Here is a 25422-nt window from a genome sequence, read left to right on the forward strand (position 1 = left end):
TTGGGACCATATTTCTTGACATTGCAAGAATGCCGCAACCTGAAATGACATTTAATGGAGGAGCAGAAAGGCGTTGGTTAAACGACAAGCTTTTGTCTCTTTACCTTGTGAAACTGCACAAATTACTTTAAACGTAGTCTCTGTGTTCTTTTAAAATTCAGAGACATTAAGTGACGAACAGTGATGCATATTGTTAACTTCTTGTTACTTTCATTCTCAAAAAATGATGGGATGTGGGATTGCAGCCAGTCTTGGTATACAGTTGTTGGTTAATAGCTGGTACATGTAGACCATCTGGGCCCAAAACATTCTGGGCCCATTTTAGGCTGGATGGGCCAAATTTTATTTCTACTCAAATGCATTTTGAGACTTTGCTTGGGCCCAAATTTGTGGGGCACAATGCTTTTGGGACTATTTGGGTGCGAAATTTTCTTAGGTCCAATTTTGGTGAGGGGCCGAAATTTTAAAATTGCAAAAACTCCGCAACCTTAACTCGGAGTCTATCCAAACTTGGAATACAGTGTTTGGTTAATAGCTGGTACATGTGGGCACAAATATTATAATATCGAGTGATGACGTACAACACTTTAATATTCCACTAAGCAAGGATTCATTTGTACCCACTGGGCTATTTGTTTCTTTGTTTTTTTTTTATACGTTTTGCATTCTTTGCTATCCTTGAAGCAGGATTTCTAAGAACAACCCATTCAAAAGCCGGAAATATCTTGTTTATTGCCCATTGAAACTGTCAGAAATGACATTTAATGGAGGAGCAGAAAGGCGTTGGTTAAACGACAAAAGCTTTTGTCTCTTTGCCTCGTTTAACTGTACAAATTGCTTTCAACGTAAAGTCTGTGTTCTTTCAAAATTCAGAGACATTAAAGTGACGAACAGTGATGCATATTGTTAAATTCTTGTTACTTTCATTCTCAAAAAATGATGAATGACATCCTCCTAAAATGCAGGAAACATGTTTAAGTTTCTGCTTCTTCACCAATTTTTTTATTGGGGGGTGCTCGGGGGGAAGGGGGGGGGAGGACCCAGGGAGGTGTTCTTTAAAGGAATTTCAAGATGCAAGGAAGAATTCTCTCAGTGCTGCATTTCATGACAGCCTATGTAATGGCAAAATGTAGCTAAAGATGGAAAGACAATGTAAGCTTGTAATGAGTTGAAGAAGCATTACTTTTCATACCAATTATTCGTGTTTGAAAAATTCTAAAACTGTGAGCATTGCACACAAATGTAGCATTACTCCCACATGTCAATGTTCTCTGTAGTTAGAATTTAATCTCAATGCAACATTTTTGGGTAGAAACATTATTTTCCTCTGTGGATAGATGCATTCACAAAATATCACCAAATTTATGAAATGTTATTGTCCAGAAATATACTGCTATGAGAATATGTGGTTTAACCTTAAGAGGTATAATATTCACAGCATGTTTGCTATAAAGCAATCAACTTCAGCCCTCAAAAAATCCTTTCGAGGAATTTGAGGATCGTAAAGTATTATATATTGCCAGTGATTTAGGAACAAAAACTGAACATTTAATCAAGAGATTATATCGCAGATTGGATAAATTGCATTCAGAAAAATGGAAAATCCCCCCTCTTCCTCCCCCCCCCCAAAAAAAATAATAACAAAAAAATGACAAAAACGGGTAAATAGAAATCATTCTTTATTTTAATATGATACAGAATATAACAAAGAATCATAATTACATCATAATTGCTAAAATCTTCCACTTGATTATACATTATTTAACAAGCTTATAAGGTGATATAAGGTCATATAAATTCCCCTTTAGGTAGAGAAATTGATAAAAATTTGGTAACTGCAAAAGAAGGACAAACTAACATGATCCACAACTAAAGCTCGATAAGAAATTGCGCGCTCTGCGGTTTCCTTTGCGAACTTTTTGTCAGCGAACGGCAAAGCCTTAAACTGAAGGTATCTGATTACGCGGGAAAATCTTTGGCGAACCCATTGGTCCCAAACTGTCAGGCTACAGCATTTGAACCATTACTAGTAAATATAATTCACAACTCCAATTGTGTTTGTGCTACATGAATGGGTAATCAATGACAAAACTAACAATAATTTAAACCCATCTCTTCAACTACACTACAACTAAGGAAATATGGCTTCAAATTTAAAGCAGAATTAATTTGTTTGAGTCTCAACTTAAACAAATTTGACAAAGCTGGTGTTCTTTAACTCAAAAGTCTCACTGTACTTGATATCGACTCAACCTGTGCCTTTTATCAAAGGTCCCATCATTTACCGAAAGCACTTTAGAACACGAGAAAAAAAATCAAAATTCCACTTTTTTCAAACTATTTACACTAATTTTTAAAGCAAACTGTACAGATCAGGTGGACAGATGACAAACATTTTAGGAAATGTTCGCCTTTAAAATTTGGTAAACAAAGTCCTTCTTTGTGTAAACTAGACAAATACTTGTGAAATTATGTCATGCAAAGACAATTCAATGCCCCCCGCCTCCCCCCTGTCATTACACACAGTATCTCACAAAGCCCCCAAAATAGATTGTCACTTTTAATAAAAGGTTGCAAAAGGTGTGAACAATGAATTTTGAGGTCTCCAACTAACCCTCTGGCTTGAACCACTGTCAATCGAGTACAAAATGAATCACACGTATTAAACTTGTTTGAAAATAATTTGATCTCGCCATTTATGTCTGACATCATGTATGAACCTGAATATTTATGTAATATTTAGCTTTTGACACAATCTTTTGCAATCATACATTTGTGGTGTTAGGTAAGATATTTATCTACCAAACAGTATCTGTTACTTCCATAATAGTCCACCGTAATACTTATAAATTGAAGCAGAAACTTTCAGTTCAACAACGTTCAAGTGATATTTGGCTTTCCATAGGATTCAATTTCTCAAGACTCCATGGTTACATGGATGCATTTTAGAACAGTAAGTTATATTCTGGTAATTTAATATTTTCTTATATAAATGATGAAAAATGAATGATTATCCAAAGGATACCATTGTAGCTTACAACTTAATACACAGAATAAACTTTGTATTTTTTGGTTCCCCTTTGGATAAGTTTTAAGCTAGTTAATGGTAAGAAGTGAAACTAAGGTCATATGCTGTACTGTCTCCACTGAATATCTGACACCACAGCCTGACACGCATATTGAAGCATATATCTGTTCTGGTTTCACATTTGTTGGCTTTCCTCAAATTTCCCACTTATATATTCATTTAATGAATTCTATTTCAGCATAGATACCATTTAGGAATAATTGTCTAGGCAGTGAATAAGTGTGCGTGTTAATTATAAGTCGAGATAAGCTAAATAATACAGTTTATACACAAGTAAAATTGTTGAAACGTCAAGATATTTGTTAAAATACACTTTGAAAATATATGATTTTCGTGACATCACTGTAAGATTCAACATCACGCCACACGCTGATAATCGAGGACATAACCATGTATGAGAATCGTTTCTGCCACAATTGTTCAAATTAAAACAAAGAACCAGGAAGAATGTCAAAAGCCTGTTTGTGAAGCAGAAACATGTTGACAAACTATTACCTGTAACTAATTAGTGAAGTGAAACTCAGTGTATAGTTCCGTACATAATGTTCTAACACAATATCTGCGAGAGTCCCATTATATCGATAGCTTCAGCAGATATAACGTAGAAATGTAACTGAAACCCAGACACCGTATTTACTAATTGAAAACTCTGCAAATTTTGGTCTCAGTTACAAATTTTGGAGAATTGAGTTGTATACCTTGCTGATAGGAACTGCCATCGCCTCCTGGGGCTCTTCACAACAGCTCCCAAACTTTTACGAATGAATGAATGTATTTCAAATTTGCAATGAGTAGTGGCTTACATCGATTAGTGTCTTTCAAGCTCCGTTCATCCGTTCGTCCATTCTTCTATCTGTAGGAGGACTACAAAAGTTATCGTTCTTCCACGGTCGGTTCTGACGGCAACCGACCGGAAGGAATCCTTGATCGTCATTGCGTCTCGGATATATGCCACAAAATGTTAACATTACCTGTTGCAGCAGGACTTCTTCTTTGTTTGGTTTGGCACTAGGTCTTCTAATATTACACCGTGACTGGAAGGCGAGTCCGGTGGGGGTAAATTCTTGCCTTAAAAGGGAAAAGAAATGAAAATCAAATCAAATCTTTGATGAAGCAAACGAGTCATGTATAGGCTGTCCACTGCAAGACTAAAAAGCAACAGCATTTGTAGGAATTTAAAATAATGATGCAATTAATAGTTGTAATGCATCGATCCACTCGGACTATGAGATTGGTCCGATCGGAAAGTTTCAGAAAGTCCGGCTCCGCTATTGTCCGTGCAGACATGTCACAGAAGCTGGACTATTGTTAACTCCCTGCTGTATGGACTAGCTGCCCAGTGTTTAATTACAACTCCTGCAGCTCATTCAGAACACAGCAGCCATAATTGTCACTGGCACAAAAAAACAACAACAAAAACAGTTGTGCAACATCGCTCCTGTTTTACAAAAGCTTTGTTGATTGCCAGTCTCATTACGAATTGATATTAATTAAACCTCTGCTAATTGATTCACAAAGTCCTCGCTGGTGTTTCTCCTCCACCATATCTTTGCGGCTTATACTCCAGCCATATACTTCTTCCCATTCCCTTCGTTCATCTACGACAAGCTTTTTCTCATCTGGCCGTCGATCATTCTCTGTGGCAGCTCCTGAACTTGGGAACATACTTCCACACTGACAGTAAAACAGCTCCAAACATCAGCACTCTTCGATTCTCAAGAGCATTTTCTTGACTCTTTTAAGTGCCACTGAACATTTCTAGGCTTCGGATATCACATGCTTTACAAATCTTCTTGATTGATTGATTGATTGATTAATTGATTAATTCAACATGATCCAGTTAAAGGCAGCATTTTAGTCTTGATTTGTCATAACTGAATGCTAGTTATGCTTCAATACCTGTGCTTGTTTTTTGAGATATTCTCCTTTAAGCTTATGCTCGATCCCTGCGCTGATTCTTTATGACTGACTTGTTGACAAAGTTGGCTCCTCAGCTTAGAACTAAATGGTATTAATGTTAATCTATTGTTTTATGGCTTATAACAACCCCTCCCCCCCCCCCCCGCACAAAACGTTTCTGATAAAGTCATATAAACAGCACTTGGATGACCATTCAACACCATTTGTCTTTGATAAATTGGTATTGCTTTGAAAATATACATTGATGAGCCTCAGATGCTTAAAGGGTCATTCCTAAAAAAAAAATGATATCACTGGTAGATAGAAATACAACTTGGACCAATAGCAGTGTTCTTGATCATTTTCCAATATATAAAAATTGGTTTTTGTGCCTCATGTCATCTTGGACAATATTCAGGCTTCATATCCAAATTGATAGTCAGCATCTACTGTATGTGAAACATCTGTACGTCAAATGTTAACGAAAGTGATTGAACAAACACAGAAGCTAATTGAGATGAGTTGTAGCTTTTGTTACAAATTACATTAAAGAAAACAAAACTGAATTGTTTCGATTTCACCAAATCTAGATGCAAGTCAGATAGTTGCTCCATATTTCACACAAAATTTAACCTGTCCATAGGACACAGCTTGCATATAAAGCTTTTGCTAGGTATATCTTGGGTTGTAGTTGTTGTTATATACAATGGTGGATATGACAGCTGAGATGATGAAATAGTATTTAGGCTGGGGGGGGGGGAGAGGGTAGGGGTGTTTCTTTAAAATGAGACTTTCAGGAAAGAGTAGAATTACGTTACCCCAATGGCTCTCAGTGGAAAGGTTTCCTGGAAGTCAACAAAACCCAGGACAGTGAGACCTGCGGCTGCTGACTAAGTTTGCAAACTTCTGAAATTGATATTTTGGTAATTTTACTGCCATTTGTTTGGGCCATTGTTAAACAGTTTTCACCGCAATCGGTCTGAACGATATGTCACACGGGTAAATTATGACAGATATCACAAAGTAATTTTAACTAGAATTTTACATTTTTTTTTGGAAAAACAAAAGGACTTACTTATATCTATAAACAAGTCTTCAATGTTATCTGCAGTTTTAGCACTTGTTTCTCCAAATATAGCTCCTATTTCTTTCGCGTAATTTGAACCTTCTTCGGTTTGGACTTCCCGTAATTCCTCCAGATCCATTTTGTTCCCGAATATTGCAATGCAGATCTTCTCTGGCCCGTGCCTCTGCAGTTCTCGCACCCATACCCTGACTAACTCGAAAGATTGCTGTGATGATGCAAAAATAAGAAATCAGAAAGGATTTTCAGAGTGATTCTTTATATGAGAACATCAATGTTATTCGGTCATGCACACTGCATGTCCTCAGATAATCATATTGCTAGCGGTTTGGCAGTGACTCATGCCAACCTACTAAACAAAAAGTATGGAAGTTAACCAAGAATAACCAAGTAATACTTTTTAGCTTAATATTTTGACCTAAAATGACCTTTGACTTTTTTTCCAACAACAATGATATTCCTGCATGAACTAAAGGTGGACCCACAAAGCAAGTATGACATTTCAAGATGAACCAAGCATTAGTTTTGATATTTTAATTGGCTTACAAGTACTCCAGGGACTTTGGACAACTGTGAACCTCAAAAAGCAACCAAAAAATCAATAAAGGAAAATTCAAACAAACTATTATTTTTCATACAAACCTAAAAGTATGAAATACAAACAAACACCACTTTTAGGCTTTCTACACAGAAGTCATCAGGATATGTAAGCACTATGTACTGTAAGTGTCTCTCATCTAGACACAGATAAATCACCTTGCTATACATAACCACCAAAGAAAAATCTTAAATCTACAGAATTTATGCAGCATTATAAGTTCATGATAAGTAATGCTAAACAAGCTGCAAATAGATGGCTTCAAATTATTGTCATCGGTATGAGATACTTTCAAGATGGACAGAGATCTTAACGGATCCGGTCTCAAGATAAACCGATCATGAGTAATGCTGTCGATGCGTCAATCTCCTGTCCACGCAACAATATTGACAACCACTGACGTCAAACGTACACTAATCACCTATGGAGATATCTACAATTAGCCTGAACGTACACATCAATAATAAGGAAGGGAAATATCATACTTATGGGGGAAGCGGTTAGACCAGGAAATCTTAATTATTTTCTGCAGGTTTAAAGATTTGTGAGTCAAAGAGTTATTCCTCAAACAGCTGCAGAGAATATTCCGGTGCAATGTGTAGCAGATTGCAGACAGTTATTGTATGGTATCATAGGACAGCTACGCTTAATATAGACCAAGAGAACCATTTGGCCTTAAAAACCTAAGAGACAATGAGACACATATCTTATCCATGTAGCAAGATTGCGAGTCTCATCTGAAAATTGCTATTAAAGTTTTCTCAACTAGGTACTGGCAGGTTACTATGAATTTCCAGATTACACAGTTTTGACACCGAAGAATGTTCCATGATGCAAAATGTCTCAGACTTTTTCAGTACTAGCTCTCATGCTGAAAGTCAACGATGCATGGCAATGAAGTGCGTGTGTTGACGTCTGATCATATGCGACAATAATTTGACCTTCGAGCATATTCGGGGGGAATATTGATGAGCTATACATATTGATACGTTGGCTCTGATGCACACTACAGTTTGTTAGAAAGTCAGAAAATGGTCACCCATCCTCAGATTCTCAGTTCTACTGCAAACCTTCAGAGAATTTTGCCCTTGCTCACTGAGACATTTAATTATCTAGTGGAACCCACCTCAATGTCTTGGAAAGAGATTTAGAGAGTCAGCACCTCCAGGAAAGTACCTTTAAAACTTTTTCAGCAAGCTTAAATTTAGCCGCAATACTAAATGAAACTTTAAGTCTGTAACAGCACTCTTCAACATCCTACTATGTAATCCACCAGTACCGTACCATAAATTATATATATATAAAAATCATATATATCTGAAACCATTTTGATTGTATTTTCAAACGAAGGAACTTCACCTCAAGAGAATGCAAAATTTAAATTCCCTTCAGAGGCTTCAATAATTGATTTCTGCAAGCTGTTATGATATAGTTTACATAAAAAAAAAGAAAGAAGGAAAATATGTCCACTGAGGGTAAAATTAAATCTGCTATTTTTAAGGGGAATCTTGTTGTCATATCCATCAATTAACTTTCAGTTTGGTTTTAAGTATCACAACAATAGATTTAACATTGAACAAAAATGTACTGTGATAATTTAATGGTAAAAATTGGTAAACCTTGCAGAGAAAAGAATCATAGAAAAATGAATTGAATTATTCCTTAAACTTACACTTGAATACATTGGCATATTAGCTATATTGTGCAGTGCTACTAGGGATAAACCATTGTTGTTGGGTTTTTTCATTTTTTTTTTTTTTCATTTTTGAAATTAGAAAAGACACTCAGGCTTAATTTTGTTTAAAATACATGTTAATAAGATTCAGAGAATAATTTAGCGATTTTTTATAATAAATGATAAATTATTTGTGTGGTTTATGAATTTCTTTCATCTAGAAAATGTTGAAAATGCACATTATCTGTGTTAAACGTTGAGGTGGCACATTTGCATTTGTCTGGCAATCTGCGAATTTAACAAGCTATTTTATCCATTTTAATATGCTATACCAAACAATAAATAATAAATAAATAAATAATAATCATAATAATAGCCACGAAACAATAGGTAGTGAAATTTTAATATCAAGAGCAGATATTTCAAGATCAATTTTGAAATGAGGAATTGAACCTTAAATTCTGCTTTCAGTTTAAAGACCAAGGAAATATCTAGACTTTACATCAACAGTAATCAGTCTGTCGAGATACTTAAACCAACCGGCTGAAGTTGAGCATTAACAGGACAACAGATGTTTTTCTATTCACCTGGTTCAGCTTGCGAAACTGAAAGTTGTGCTGGTTGTATTCATTTAGCATCCCCCTTTAGATTTGAACATAATTCTTGAAAGTTATACACAATAATAGAATCCACTTCATATACGCATATGTAAACTGAGGGGAAACCCTATGTATGTATAGTACAACTTGCTGTCTATCAGCATATGTTACACATTCCAATTTTTTTACAATACATGCAAAAATATTTAACAGTGTAGCATATAGGAAGATACCAAGAAGTGAGGGGGGGGGGAAAGGGGGAGGGTGACAGAAAATCTGTGGGGTCTGGGATCTTCACCAGAAGAAGTTTAGTTTCAAGATGCTTTGGTAGCCTAAATGAGACATTAAAGTTTTGACATTTTTTGTCTCCAAAACTCTACTTTCCCTTAACTGTATGAAATTAATTTCAAAGGCTTGTGGTAGGTTTTTTCGTCCAAAATGCCAAGAGGGTGAGGGAGGAGTGGCACCCTCCCCACCCTTCCCTATGCCTAGGCTATACTTAATTGTTCTAGTAAAACAATTCCAATCTGTCCCGCTGGTAAGTAAAAACATGATTTAGCCGGTTTGATGAATTCCGATTGTGGGTATCTGCAGTTATGAAAAGGGATCACATAAAGACATTTTCGAGATATTTGCTAGAATAGCCAAAAATTTAGACCAAACTTTGCAGTTCTTCTTGTCCTTGACCAAGGGCGTAGGAACCGGGGGGGCTGGGGGGGTGCCAGCCCCCCAGTGAAAAATGTGGAGGGGCGGAAGTATCATTCCGCCCCCCCGCTTCGCAAGTCAGAAAACCCCTTTTTCATTTCCAAATGAGAAAAAAAATCTCATTTGGACCACCAAATTGCATCTAAGGCCAGGTGAAAATACAAAAATAAGTTTACAAAATGGAGTGGGTGTTGAAGTGTGCTATGTTGCACCAAATTGCATCTGAGGCCACCTGGAAATGCAAAACAACTAAGACCCCTCCCCCAGGCCGGCCATCAGTCTTCAGCCCCCCCACTCAAAAGTACCTTCCTATGCCACTGTCCTTGACAATATTCTTTCATAGTATTCATAAGTTTTTTGATGGAAGAAATGAGAATTCAAGAAAATCTTCACTGAATCCCATTAGCAGGTCTTCATGTATTACTTACATTTTGTTTTGAATTTCAATTCAACTACAAGTTTTTGTTGTGGTCAAATCCTTTAACACTTAATCTTATTTCTCGGTATTTGGAAAAGAGCAAAGAACTTTGCTTTGGCTGGAACATGAAATCCCATCGTATGACTTGTTGAACGTTTTTCTACTTCAATGAGAGATGGTTTAATTTCTTTGCTCTGTTCAATTGTTTACAACTTTCACCAGTCGGTTTTGTTCTGTTCATTTACTTAAAAAATTTTTTTGGGAGGGTTAGGCTTTGAAACTCACTACAAGACAACTGGAAATATCTGAAAAAGCTGCAGCTTCCGGCTGGACTCCAGAAGGGTTCTTGGGGCTACCTTTGGCAATCGCTTGCTACCCATGCAGCAAATACCCATGCCTATGACTGTGCTCATACTTTCTTTCACATACAACTCAATTCAATGGAGTGTCAAGTTTATGGCATGGAATTCAATTTTTGTTTGGGAGGATGAGGGAGGGGAGGGAGGGGAGGGAAGGGAGACAAGGGAAGAATAGGACTATTTGAATTCCCTTTCCACTTAACTGAGAAAAAGCTTACAATGTTCACAGATTGACAAGGTTTTTCATTTCTCAGAAATGTACAAGACAGGGTTGATGGGTCGATCAGAAACCAACAGTAAAATTGGTACCTTTGAAGCTTTTGGGTAGTTTTTAGCACGCTAAAAACTGGGTCCAAAAATACTACTGACCTTAAAGTTAATATCTACAGACAATGTGGGATGTGACCTTTAAGGATTGATCGAGTTCAGTGGCTGTTCTTCATAGATTTAGCAACTTATGCAAGTTCAGCTAGTAGACCAGCTTGGCTGCACATTAACAAATATTTATTGTCAAAACATCACATTAAAAACAGTGATGTCTGTCTACACAATGATGAGGAGTATTGCTGCACAGGCATAAATCTTCATTTTTTTATTCTATGTAAATCAACCAGGCATACAACTAATATTAGGTCACTAGAATTAGGCTCTGAACCACAGTAGCTGGTCCCAAGCTCTGTTCATAAGTTTTCCAGCAAATTTTCCAGAAACTAACTGCCTATTTTTTTTTTCTGCCAACATCAGCAATGAAGAACATAGTACAACTTAATCGGCTTAATTGGGATTTGGCTTAAGTTGGCTATACTTTGGAAAACTTCCAAACTTGCTTTTTAAAGGTTTTTGATGGAAATATCATAGTTTTTCTTTCAACCTGGAAGCTACAGTAGGGATCTTGTCCACATACTAACCTGATTAGTAATGTCATATACAATGATAGCTGCTCCTGCATTGCGGTAGTACATAGGAGCTAATCCTCGATACTGTTGACGACAAGATTGACAAGAAAAAAGAAGGAAAAAAATATTAGAAAATTTACAAGATAAGCGCATGGTAACAAAAATAAGTTTGTGGTTTTGATGATATTGTTTGTGACTCAAAATTGATCTATATATAATTTGTACTAAATCACCAATACAACTATCCCTCAGATAAAATGAAAAGAGAAACAAACATAGCTGTATGATAAGTACATTGAAACAAAGGTACAACTAGTCATTACGTCCGAGTCAATGTACTCTGCAGATACTATGCTAAGAAAATTACTCGTGTAAATGTACTGTACTGATATATGCTCATGAATAATAAGGAGTGAAACAGGTGTGTGTCAGCGAAGAATTAAACATCACACTAATTTTGCACGCCCAATTTATTGTGTTTTTAGCACAAGTGATCCAGATACAGTAAAAACACAGTATACATCAGTAAGTATAGAGTATGGTATAGCCATCCTCAACTCACTCATACACCTCCCCACAACCCCACCCCTCCCCTCTCCATACTCTGTGTGTAAGTTAATAGGAATAGTTTCATACCAGATTACCATATATCACTTAAAGAGTATTAATAATAGTTGTGGCAGTGTCCCACAAATTTAAAGAGAAACAAAAACAAAGAAACAATGCAGGAAAAGAAACGAAAACAAAAGACGATGCAGGATTACGATCGGTTTTGAATGAATTATTTGAGATTGGGTTTTTTCTTTCTTCAATGGGTTGTTTATTTATTTTTTGAACTGTCTTATTGCAACACAAGAGTCGCGTCTCATAAACAAGAACAACTAAAAAGGATGACATTGACAAGTAAGACAATAAAGACAAATTATTTAGGATGTCCTCAAACTTCCAGCATTGTGTTTGTATAACTACTCACAATGCTAGCTTGCTTTCCTGTACAAACCTGCTTATTTTTACTCTGGCTAGTTTCATTTCATTTTCTTTTAATTTTATATATATATATATATATATATATATATATATATATATTACAATAGACTGACGTCAATATCTCAAAATTATTTGTGCAATAGAGGTAACTTTCAGTCAGTTTAGGGGAAACTTTAGATCATAAAATGCAATCTGTGAAATGAAATTCAGGAAAGCCTAATATTATGTATGCACATAAATTGCTTTTTCATGGAAAAAAAACAAAAAAACAAATAAAGTTTAGGATTTATGGCACTAGGCAACATGCTGTACATGCATGTGACCTCTTAATACTTTTCAATCTGCTGATGAACACAAAGAGAAAATAAGCTTCTCGAATCACCTCATCATCCAGTTTAACGACCTTTCCAATTGGCTCTGACGGAGTGTGTGCATGGTTATTTTTAATGACGTCACACCTGTTTGCTCTACTTAGGTATGAAGCACTTCAACTGTCAATATCTCAAAAACGATACATAGGAATTTAATGCAAATTTCACCAGAATTTTGACCTTGACTATTCTTTAAAAGAAAAAAACTAGAGCACCAATAAAGCAAAGGCTCATACAGCCATCAATATCCATAGATGCATAAAAATTAAAAATTGAAGAGAGAGAGGGAGGGAGGGCTGTAGGGGCAATTCAAATTGATTTGTGATGGGATAAACAAATAAAATTAAAAAATGCAGTAACAAGATATACCATTCTCATTTCATTTATGAACAACCACAAGAAAAGACCCCATTTTACACCAAAACATAAAAGCCTCATCACCTTTTCTTGGCCGGCAGTGTCCCAGATTTGAAACTTGCATGTCATATCTCCTACTTGTAATGTTTTGCCCATAAATGATGCCCTGTGAAGAAAATTAAGAAAAGATGGCATTCATTAACTAAAGGAAAATGTTTACTCTGCTGTCACGGTGATTAATAGAAAATCGGAAACAAAGCCAGCCAGTATACGGAAAGAAGCCAAACTTTGACTCAATTTCAAATGTTTCACAGCTGCTGTCCAATATCAGGTTTTTTGGGGGTTTGGTTCTCATTTCATATATATCCCATGACATTATGCTGTTGGCTGAGTATACAAAGGGTTTGCGAGCAGATTTAAATCTAATTATTTATAGGTTATGCTTTGCTTCATACAGTACTATAGGATATACATCCGTAGCACTGAAAAAAAATGTTTCAAATAATCCCTTACAATAGGGACTTCAAATTATCCTTTGACTTACCATGGACTGATTTAGTTAATTAATTGTGCTGCTGGGCTAAAGTAACAGGGTAAACTTTAAGGTGACAGTCCACAAACCATGGGCTGCAACCCAAAAAGTGGGTCTATAATAAATTATGTTTATGGTCTCAATTCACACACTTGTGAGTTTACTGTATATATCCTAGCTACTTGACACCTACACCATCTGCCTTACAATGTACTCATATCTGTTCCTCTTCATATCTGTGCATTTGATCACATGACCTGACAAATACATAAGCCTATTAAATTTATAGTACATGACACAGTATACAAATATCATCTGATTTATATAGATATACTCACCCTATAGTCGGAGCTATACTGTCATGGTAAGTGTTGGCTACAAACCTCTGTACTATACTCGATTTACCAACGCCAGAGTCCTACAGGTGAAAGAAAAAGATAATATTAATCAGAAAGATCAATAAGGAAATTTAGCAAGTTTATAACACACAGCCTTCATAAAGTTAATAGATTCAATGTACTTCCCTTAAAATAAATTTGCTATGGACCTTGTCATTTGTCATTTGTATAATGTAGTTAAATACTGTACCAGGTGTTGCAAGGTACAGTAACTTCCAGGAATTTTCTCCTACTTTGAGTATATTGCTGTATATCATGAATATTTACACACTCTTTGTATAGCTTGACCCACAGACACTTGTGGTATTGCTCTGTCATGCTTTAAAAGTCATATTGCAATCACTTTTCCAAACGCAAGTTTATTCCAAAAGGTTCTCGAAGACTTCCTGGTTCCAAGCCCAAGCTTAGTCCAACGGTCTTGACAAAACCAGCTAAATGTATTGAAGAAGGCCAGAAGGAAACATCACTTTTGTTTTCTGAGGCACTCTCCCAAATTATTCCACAGATTTACCAGAATTATCCTGTTCAATTTTAACATGTACAATTTTAACTCATGAACACAGGTAGAAAGTTTGGGATATATTACCTCCCTTCAGCTGTTTTGACTCCAGACATTTTACAAGTATAAATCTTTCTAATTCTGTTGGAACGTGATGAAAGTAACAGTGAAATCACATAGTTGAAGGATAAAACTTAGGCAAATAGCAGAATCAAAGATATCATTATTACACTTTACCTTCGAGAGATTGTTTATATTCACTAATTAGCATTGTGAAGTTACCGTATACAATCGTGTACAACGTAATATGGACACATTATGTATCACATATTAACGTACAGTACTAAATTGTTGTTGTTTTCATTATTATTTAATAATAGAGTATGTGATAGAATAGATGAACCACCTTCAAGGAAATAAAGTTTTTGTAAAAATCTTTGCATAGCAATTTTGAAGGCTATCAACTTTGTCTCTTATAAGATATAAACTATGCTTTCTCTGTGTATCAAAACTGCTATGTACAGTATCTTTGCCCTTGTATGGCAATTGGCCTATTTTGCATAGCATTTTTCGATGGGATACCGGATGAATTATTCACTGACCTGTTCTATATTACATCAGAGTAGTTCAGCTTCATAATGGTAATACCTACTTTTACTATACAAATAAATTGGGCTCTATTCCAAAACATTAAAATTGGCTTTAATTGGGATGAACTGTTACTACCAGGAAATTACATAGCACTAATTCTTTCACCTCAAGTCTTTCAATAATATATGCATAAAGTGACTCACTCACGCTATAGTGGAAAGGCAGGAAGTAGGCCTATATATAGGCTGTCCGCTGTTGCTTCTCCTCTGATTGCATATACATACATGTACTACGGATAATGTTATCAGTTACAAGTGCCATGTACTGTACATTTAATTATATAAGCTTGAATTTGAAAATGGCAGAAAACATATTTCATGTAACATGTACTTATGTTCATATATACATGTATACTATTTAATCCAATAACTGTTGTATTCAATCCGTACCTAGTAAAATCTAGTATATATACGAACCAAAATTTACTCCAGATCATGCATGCATGCATGCATAAAGATAGAACATTTTATTGACATGTTGCACAGAAGGACAGTAGAAGGAGGGAGTGGAGGTATAGTTCATAAATGTGGAGAATATTCTTTTCAACTCAAAACAGAATTTTAACGTCTTTTTACTCAAAAAGCACACTCGAAAGCACACTCAAAAAGCACACACGCACTGGTAAAATATACACTGTACGTTTTGTGCAATTGAAAAGTTTTTGGACTATACAGGGGTAGTCATTTTAAGGTCTTTAAATACTGTTGTCCATCTCCAACGAACAATGTTCATCATTATTCTGATAATTGCAAAATTACTATATATAGTTGTGGGAAGCATAGTGAATCCTATACAACGTGCAGGCTGAATGATCTTCATTGTTGATGGATAATTTTAAATGACATTTATCAGAAGACTTCATAGCAACCAAATTCTACCAAATTTGCAAAACAGTTCCTGTCATATCAAGTAAATTTATGATATTTTGTTTTTAAAAATGTTCTTCATCAATGTACTGCATTGGTCTCTAACTAGAACTAGTCGGTTTGTTATTTGAAAATTATGCAAAGTGTCCTGAAACAATTTACATTCTTTTCAAATTTGAGAATTCTTCATACAAAGTTTATCATGCATGAGAGGAACCATGATTTCCATATGTACCTGCTGTACTTTTATGTCATTTCTATTAAGGAGGGACCCTGTCATAAATTTGTTTCTCACATGGTTGTTTAACTGAAAATGTACAACGTTAAATATTGTGACCAGTATATTCTTAAAGAAACCAATTAGGCTTTGGCCTCAATTGACCTTTGATCTCATCTGGAAACAAAATTAGGCTTCATGTTTTCAATACAGAGCATACCACATGAGTACAAGATGACCTCAAATGCAATGAACTCCACCAACACAAATAGCTACCAGAAATTAAGTGTATGCTTTGCCACCCACTCATTAGGATTAAGGTGTCAGTTAACATAATTTCAGGTTAAAAATATCAGTCTTGGTTTCATACTCCACTGAGCCTTAAATTATTTGCCACGTTACTACCATTCTGTTAATCATGGAATGGTTTTTACCCTCACATGCAATTAGGCTATAAATCTACATAATGGGGAAATGCTATATCCTGTGCCAACTGTTTTGAGAGTATTCCACAATCCCCAATTGGCATTGAAAGGACAATAAACGAGGAAGTACAACTTCCACCCGGTCCTCTTGTGGTTCATTTCAGATGGTAACTAGTGTATACTGTAAAACATGACTGTATCATTGTATGCAACACTAAAACCTTAAAATGTGGCACAAATACACAAAGGAATATAACTTACTGTAGCTTGCCTGTAGTACGTAGTCTAGGTTTCACACAATTATGTACAGGTATCTTTAGAATATTAATTAATCCTTTTTGGAGGGTCATATATATCACGTTCCTCCTTCCCCACCCCGGACAAATTTTCTACATTGGCTCAAAAATTAAGTTCTGAAAGTATTTTAATCTAGAGCTGTAGGATCTACAAATACCCAAAATTACTCTCAGGTATTCAGGAGTGTTACAAACTAGAGACAAAATGTTCCTGTACATTAAATGTTTCTGACAGCTGCAGTATAACTTGAAGGATAAAATAGCTTGATAATCAGTGTTCAGTTTTGGTTTTTGCTATCATACTTTGGGGGAGGGGAGGGGGAAGGGGTGGGGAGGATGAAGGAGGGGGACACTTTTAACCTTGAAGAATGCTGCAGTTTTAAACAGGACTTCAACACCAGATCAATCTTTGCTTAAAGGCATTGAAGACTCGCCCCAAACCATGTGCGGTCATCTGAAAAGTTAACTTTCCGTTGCTTGCAAGTGACGTTTTGTTCGTGTTGCTACAAAATGCAGACAGTACAGTAATGAAACTTGATACCTTGTTATCTTTAGCTGGACCTGTGATGTCCATCGCTGTATTGTTTGTACACTGTGCTGTGGGCATTGACCGCAGCTGTATGTACTGACTGTACACTAGTGTCTTATTACCGATGGTAGCAAGCTGTGTGTGTCTATTTTCTGGGATCGATGGTGGTGTCTAACACTTCTGTTACACCTCATTCGAAACTAGGTCAGATTACTGGCATGAGACGTTTCTTTTTGCGCGAGTCTTCACACCCTTTAAATGTATTATTTTTTCAAAACATAAAACATAACATAAACATAAAACATAAACATTTCGCAAGGCAAGTCGATCTTGGATCTATTGAGTAAACACAATATACTGTATGATGACTCACTGTTGACTGATCAATATTCTGGATCAGCAAAAGCCAGTAAAAATGAAACAAATCAGCCCAGCTTAGAGTTGAAATGCTTAACAAGTTTATCGTATGTGTCATCAATGCAATAACTATGCCTGCAAACTTTCATGCAGCATATATAGAAGAAGGCTGTGTGGCCTCTTTCTCTGCTTCTATGTCTATAACACAAGTGCTAAACCTGTTTGAAATTTAAAATCTGCCCAAAAGTTTGAAGAAAAATTTTGAAATCGTTAGGAGTATTTGAGGGGAAAGACAATTTTTTAGAAAATTTTCCTTCACCATCAATTAATGTATCAAGGCTCAGCGATGTAAATCTGGTACAGAATTTAGCAACGGTCCTAAAAAGCCCTTACAGAGCTCGACGTTTTAGTCCATTTGAATTAGTCATATTTTTAAAACTAATCAGTATCAGTTTATCTTTTACAATCTGTCGTGTACTTTGGAGGTACGGACAGAGTGGTCATTAACAGTAATTGAGAATAATAACCTATTGAGCACACCGAGAAGCGAGGGAGGCCTTTATTTGTTTATATTTGACCTAGTAATGATAATAGCACTTACGTACTTCCATGTTTATTATTAGCATAACATTCAGAGCTCAGCTCATTTAGAATGCATAATTCCCACAAACTTGACCGCAGAAACAAAACATGGTTCTACATTGTATGATCCCTATTTCAGTTTGCCTCAAAAAGAGTTGAACAGGTGGTAGAGCGGTTTGTACTGTAGTTATGCATGCCAAACATTGTTGGCACTTCCAGTTTCCTGCCCTCTTTCATGTCTCGAATAGAAACCTATATAGAGATATGCAGATATGCCTTCGATTTTCTACATGATTGTGTAAATTATGGCTATATGATTAAGGTAACCATGCACGTCCCGATTTCCTTGGATATTTCCGTTTATATCTTCCAGATGGATTTATGCGGAGACAAATAATCAAAGGTGTCAGCCAAAAGGGATTGTAGGTTGTTCTGACAGAGTTGTAATAAATAGGGAGTGGAAAAACTTTCTGGACAGTGATTTGGACAACATGCAGGCTACGTGTTGCTCCAGTTTGAGTACAGATTGGCAAATTGTCAATACTAATGTCAGTCTGATGTTAATAGCATTATAATTTCAAATCATTTTGTCCTCACAAAGATAATGGAAAGCTTTCTTATAGATCCCTCACAACACCCCAAGGTGTGTCAACTTGTCTCTCTTTCTTCAGAAAAAATGTGGTAATCCTTAGCCTGAGCTTTCAATAAATTATCACATAGTTTGTCAAGTAAAATTGTCATTTCATATGGCAATAATAGATATACAGTATATCTGTAAGTCAGTCACAAGATTATAATTAATTTTATTGAAGACCATACATTTTCGATATCTGTGGACAGAGGTATCATATTGCCTAGATTAAAACTTTTCTTAGAAATGTCCTTTGAATTTATGTATTGTTTGAAGTGTCCTAGGAACTATCCCCGTAACAATTGTACCAAAGCAGTTTTTAACTGAGAGTGCTCTAACCAAACTAGTAAAGCTCCATGTATGCCACAGGTGGACAATAGTGAAGACCACGAGCCGCATGAACCTCACATGTATGAAATTTCTTGCAGCCTACAAGGTTTTGAAAGGGTGCTTTTTCACTAGACCTGGATCTGATCTCCTAATCTTATCAGGAGATCGCATTACCAGTGAACCATAACATGCCTTGATCCAGGCGCATTTACACTTAGCTCGTACTCTCATCCTCCCTGTAAATGGCGACAGCTAGGCGCATAGCCAAGGGGGGGGCAAAGGGGGTGACCGCCCCCCTTGGGCATATTTTTTTTGTATGCTTTTATGATATCCCTAGCAATTTCAAAAGAGAGTGCCATTTCCAGTGATCTGGAAGGCATTTTCAGCCAAATTTTATTCTAGAAATGTCCGTGAACGACCATCGGGTGGAAACTTTTATTCCAAACAGTTGTATAAGTTTGCAAGAATAAGGAGTAAGGATGAAAGCTATAGCCGTCTTTAGGATATTGTAATTTCGATGCGCACACAATTAACTTGCTGTACTAATAGGGCATTAACAGCACTCTAGGTTGCTCACTGTAGTACGTCCATGTACACACTAGGTGTATGCAGCACTACACACGCAACGGTACTGTGAAGTTCCCGCCAGGAAGTCTGCGATTGCTTAATGTAAAGGCACTATAAGCTTCATCTCGTGCTTGGGGTCTGATCCTTCCCCCTTGCCAAGATCAAATCAGAGGATCAGATCCAGATCTGATCTGCATTTACATTACAACCTTGATCTCAAGCACAGGATCTGATCCTGAACAGGAGATCAGAACCGGATGTAGAGTAATTTAGCACCCAAAAGCGTAAATTATGCGGCCAGCTGAAGCTAGATTGTTATCAGAAGAATGTTTTTCGTCAACAATAAAATGAAATTTAACAATAAATTTCTTTGAATGGTCAAAATGAAAGAAAAAAACATCAAGTATAATGTAGACCACACCTTGAGAAGGTTGCATAATGAGCCTGCTTGTGTTACAGTAATCAACATAAGGTTTGGAAAATATGCAAATATGTACAGTACACTTTTGTTTCCCTTATAAAATATAGTTCCAAAAATTATTGTCATTGAAGGAGTATAAACATCAAAAAGTGTAGAGACCTGTTGATTCAGGCCAAATTTTTCATGGTGAGCTGCCTCATTAACTTTTTATCAACTCCCCTAATCCATATATGACACAACCATGCATGTTGTGTCCACATATATAAGGCCAAATCTTGGGGTACATGCATGCACCATTTTTTTTTTTTTTTTTTACCAAAACAGGTCGAGGTAGGCCTAAAGTCTGTTAATGGCAGAACAGCTTTTCTGGTGGTAATTACCACAAGATTGTTGTAGTAGTTCATATAAGTCCAGAAGATCGATCCATCTTGTTTGGTTGACTGCATGCAGTCTTAATTTAAGCACAAAAGTGCATGGTGTTCTCATGACAAACAATTACTTACAAGCTAGCAAACTACACTGAAATTGGGTGGGTTTGTGAAACATTAATCACAATTAAATGAGCAAAACGTTATAACGATGCTTATAGAGCTCAAATACCTTCTTGCAAGAGTTACTTTATTTAAACTTTTTGTCCTTCCCAGAAAACTATTCTTGACAACTTTTCAATTCAGAAAAAAAAGTTGCAACAGCCCCTTCCCACACCCCCCCCCCCTTGGTCCCAACCCCTCCATCAGGAAAATGGGAATTAACTTACAGACATTTTTGAGCTAGCCTAGACATGCAATGAAATCAAATGAAAATCTGAAGTTCAATTTTGCCCCTGAGTTTTCTGATCAATGTAAAATCATGTTTTGACATACTCATACTTTTGACAAGAAAAGTTTGTTAAGAAATTAAATTCGATTGTTCCCTAAAAGAAAAAGACCCTTGCCGATTTAGCCTATAACACATTCCCATTGCTAAGCTCACAAACCTAACTAGTCGAGACTATAATTAGTTTTAAACCACAGTAGTAATATAGCCTATATATGCTAATCAGGCTCATAAAGTACACGTTATTTTCAATGACCTCTTGGCTCTGTTACAACACTTACTTTCTCACTCCATACATGTACTTATTACTTAAAAAAAAAATTAGAAAACAATTATCAAAATCTTCCTTCAAAACACTACGTATGCCTACAAGCTTCACGGTAAGGAAGGCATTATGCGATACAGCTATGAAGTACAGACATGTATAATTTTTGCTTCGTCCGTATGCACACATATAATGCAACCACAACAATATCAATCATCCATTGTTATGATAACACAGCATATATAAATGGTAAGAAAATTGGATTTCCATAAATAAAAGACATTCTCTAATCATAACTCACCCCCAGAAGACAGACTTTCACCTCACGGAACGTTAGCTCTGCCATATGATGCCTCTGCTCCTTCTTGCTACTGTAATAAGAGGCGTCCCTAGTAGTATCATGACCGTTTTGATCAATACGATTAGGCGTAGTACGATTCCCTCTCATAGCACCGAACGGCATTATCTCCAAGTAGACACCAAGGTACACGGACTTCGATCATCGGCGAACAAATAAACTCCCAAAATCCGATTTCATTCAATATGTTAAAGTAACTGTCCTCGTTTTGGAGCCTCCTACATTTTAACCGGCACCGTTTTATCAAAGTTTAAATCAATCGATGGTGTGTATCATTAAACTATTCCATTACCAAAGTTACCTACTGCTGCAGTGCGTCCAACGAACTATTGACTTTGACTTGCTGCTACCATACCGACTGACGCAATATTGGGAACCTATACCGGGGGTGTCGCAGACTTTACAATTGACAGGTTCCTGTGTGAACTACTCGAGGTTTTAGTGCCAATTTTGAGTTGACAACCTATATCGATATATGACGCTATGACGCTATATCTAGGGTGATTCTACCAAAATAGCACATTACAAATTACACATAGCGTACGTATTTTAGAGTGTATAGGATCGAACTACCATTGCAGCAGGTGTATGACTGGAGCAAGATGCCCCACCCCACAGCTATACTTTCTTTCCATGTCTGAAAATTTGCATTGACAAATCCAATACGATAGCAAAGAAATAATCTTCATAAACTAATAATAACAATTTTTGTTATATATCTGTTTATAGCTCCATGGGGAGACCGAAGTTTGACCCTTTGATGGGGGTATACGTGGCTGTTGGCACCCCCCCTCCCGACTTTACCGTAGGCCTATATATGCTGTACCCCTGCGCCGTACATGATAATAATCAGCAGTTATATTTACGACGCTAAAGCGATAATCCACGCAAGTGCTTATGGATTACAACTTACACGGCGGGTGACTTCCGATTAAAAAATTTAACTCCGATTTGGAATCTTTCTAATTAAGAAATTAATTTCAGATGGAAAACCTGTTGATGGACTTAGATTTAAAACCCACCTTTAGGTACTATATGATCCGGCCAGGTATCGAACTCTCTCTATTGCTAAGCCTCATTGCTTCAAATGCCACCATCTAAATTTGTCCATTTGGCCACATCACATTCAATAAACAAATGCGCGACTCCGGCCCTTACGTCGAAATTGGCACATTTGAAGTCCAGTAGTACTCACAACTGCGGCGTAAATCAGTACGGTTTAACCGTGGGGAGGGAGATTTTACCCAACGGAAATTTCTTGACCTTCCATAGATATCTTGCACAAACAAGAAGAGGATTACTTCAGCCCCTGCCTGTCTCTGACTGTCTTCTCCACAAGGTTTGGATTCAGAGGTGTGGGTATTCCCCTTTTTTCAACCGCATATAAAAAATCCATATGGTCCGGTAGTCATATAGCCTATACATATAGCTTGCTGTTTATCATACTACCTAATTGATTATCTAATTATACCTCATTATGCACCATATACATACAAATACAGTTTTCAAGGGAAAGGACCCCGAGACCACCCTACATGGGATTCGCCTTCAACGACTACAGGCGGCCACACCTCCTCCTCTTTTATAGAATCCTGGATCGGCCCCTGACTCTAATGTGTTTTATTCTTAGTATACCTTTGTGAAAAGCCTTGATTTGATGATTTTTCTTATGCATTTCACTTCACAGAGAAATCAGTTTTCTCTCAATTCCCCATTCTCACCGGCCAAACCAAAGTGGCCGCCGCCGTCACTGTGTGTATACGTATTTGAAACTTTTGAGATGAGATACTCGAATTCTTCTGATGAAACCGTGGTATGGGCTATATACGACGAAAGAAAATTGCAATTTTCTCTTGTTCCTCTCATTTTCGACTTTTTGGAAATTGAGGGGGCTATTGCAGTTGAAATTCCATAGTCAAAAGTGAGACGTACTCGAGCATTCTATAACGGTCGTTACAGTAAAAGGATGGGATATAGGAAGCATGAAAGTTGAATTTATAAGGGGTTAAGTAAGTAAGGACATGAGTCAGTATAATGTACGTCATTATTAGCTCATGTCAACACATTATACCTGGTTCACAACCCTTCTCATGTTTTCCCTTTCTCTAAAGGAAACCTGGTTAATCACGGCTTCATAAAATGATCGACGGCCTATTTTTCCGTTCATGGCTTACAAAATATAAGTTATCCAAAGTTTTCAGTACTGAGTACGCAAATATACAGAGTTACAGAAATGAGACAACGATTTCAATATTGTTTTGATTTTTCTATTTCTTGTTTCCGACTGTCCCTAATTTAATTACCAATAAAATTTCGTATTGACTAAACAGCTTGCATTTTACGTAAGATGCAAGCTGTTTAGTTAGTACCGTCCGATACTTCAAAAAACAAAGTTTAACCCCCACAAGGGTCCCTACGGTAGACCCCTTGACCCTCGCCGTTTTTATTTGGCATGACAGTTTTGGGAATGACCAAAGTGGAATCCAAGCGGAAATGGTCCTGGTGTGTTAAAACATATGTAAGGAGTTGTTGTGGTTCATCACGGACAGAAAAGGTTAAAGGCATTGAAGACTCGCCCCAAACCGCGTGCCGCGCTCTGAAAAAGTTAACTTTCCGTTGCTTGCAAGTGAAGTTTTCTGTTTGTCGCTTCAAAATGCCGACAGCAATGAAACGAGATACCTTGTTATCTTTAGCTGGACCTGAGATGTCCATCGCTGTATTCGTTTGTAGGCCTACAGTGTGCTGTGGGTATTGACCGCAGCTAGATGTACTGACTGTACACTAGTGTCTAATTGCCGAATGTAGCAAGCTGTGTGCGTATTTTCTGGGATCGATGGTGGTGTCTAACTCTTCTGTTGCACCTCATTCGAAACTAGGTCAGATTACCGGCATTAGACGTTTCTTTTTGCGTGAGTCTTCACACCCTTTAACTTTAGACATGAAATGTTACAGTCTGAGGCATATTCAGACTGCAATTGCTAGTGTTATAATCAGGTCTTAATGCGAGGGTTGTTTTTGTGAGGTTGAAAATGGAAGGGAAGGGATTTGCGTATCCACCACCCCTGGAATCGGGCATTGAATTATTATTCTTACTTTTAGAAAATATTTGATGAACTTGATCATAAAAACTTCAGAACTTTCATATAAAGTCTCAAAGGAATCTCTCATGCTACATAATTGTTGTGACAGTATGGAACATTTCTATAGTGTGGATAAAACCTTACTTCCAAACTTCCAACGATGTAATTTTGTTGTTGTAGCGCCTTAGATAGAAGATTTCTAGAGTTATAAAGGAACCAGAGCCGTATATTTAGCAAGAGCGCCACTACAATTTAAGAGGGCGACTTGAATGGACGGCTCGATACTTCCGGGGTACTGCCGACTCGTTACCCTGAACACTCTATCGTACCTGGTTCCTGCCTGCGTCAGTTGTAAAATAAACAAACTCCTTTCTCACGTTTCGGTGAATAAATACTTGAAAGCTCCAGCTAGCTCACGTTCTATGCAGTGACACTTCTATCTACCTAGCTCAGGCTTTCCTGTACTAATAATTATTAGTCTTCGTCGTATTTGAACGGGTAAGATACTGTAGTTGTAAGTAAAAATGCATAAGCCAGAGTCTTATCAAATTTAGGCTGAGATTCTA

General features: G+C 36.8%; 2 protein-coding genes across 5 annotated transcripts in view; one reads left to right on the forward strand and one right to left on the reverse strand.

The window, feature by feature from the left end:
• Positions 1-1666: 1666 nt before the first annotated feature.
• On the reverse strand, positions 1667-22218 carry LOC139960571 (ras-related protein Rab-22A-like). Its single transcript, XM_071959021.1, has 6 exons — positions 21720-22218; positions 13907-13986; positions 13121-13202; positions 11334-11405; positions 6063-6279; positions 1667-4156 (listed from the first exon to the last, which is right to left on the reverse strand). Exons 1-6 carry the CDS (start codon positions 21879-21881, stop codon positions 4056-4058), a joined length of 714 nt encoding a protein of 237 aa, XP_071815122.1. The 5' UTR covers positions 21882-22218; the 3' UTR covers positions 1667-4055.
• A 2893-nt stretch (positions 22219-25111) lies between these two features.
• Positions 25112-25422, forward strand: part of LOC139960577 (sodium/hydrogen exchanger 3-like) — a 39958-nt gene continuing 39647 nt past the window's right edge. For 2 of the 4 annotated variants that reach the window (XM_071959068.1, XM_071959034.1), the window contains exon 1: positions 25112-25354. The gene's annotated coding sequence lies outside the window, so the exon portion shown is untranslated. The remainder of the gene's footprint in view (positions 25355-25422) is intronic. The other 2 variants (XM_071959061.1, XM_071959053.1) reach the window with 1 other exon arrangement.

Source organism: Apostichopus japonicus, chromosome 3 (genome assembly GCF_037975245.1).
Source record: "Apostichopus japonicus isolate 1M-3 chromosome 3, ASM3797524v1, whole genome shotgun sequence".
Classification (NCBI taxonomy): Eukaryota; Metazoa; Echinodermata; class Holothuroidea; order Aspidochirotida; family Stichopodidae; genus Apostichopus; species Apostichopus japonicus.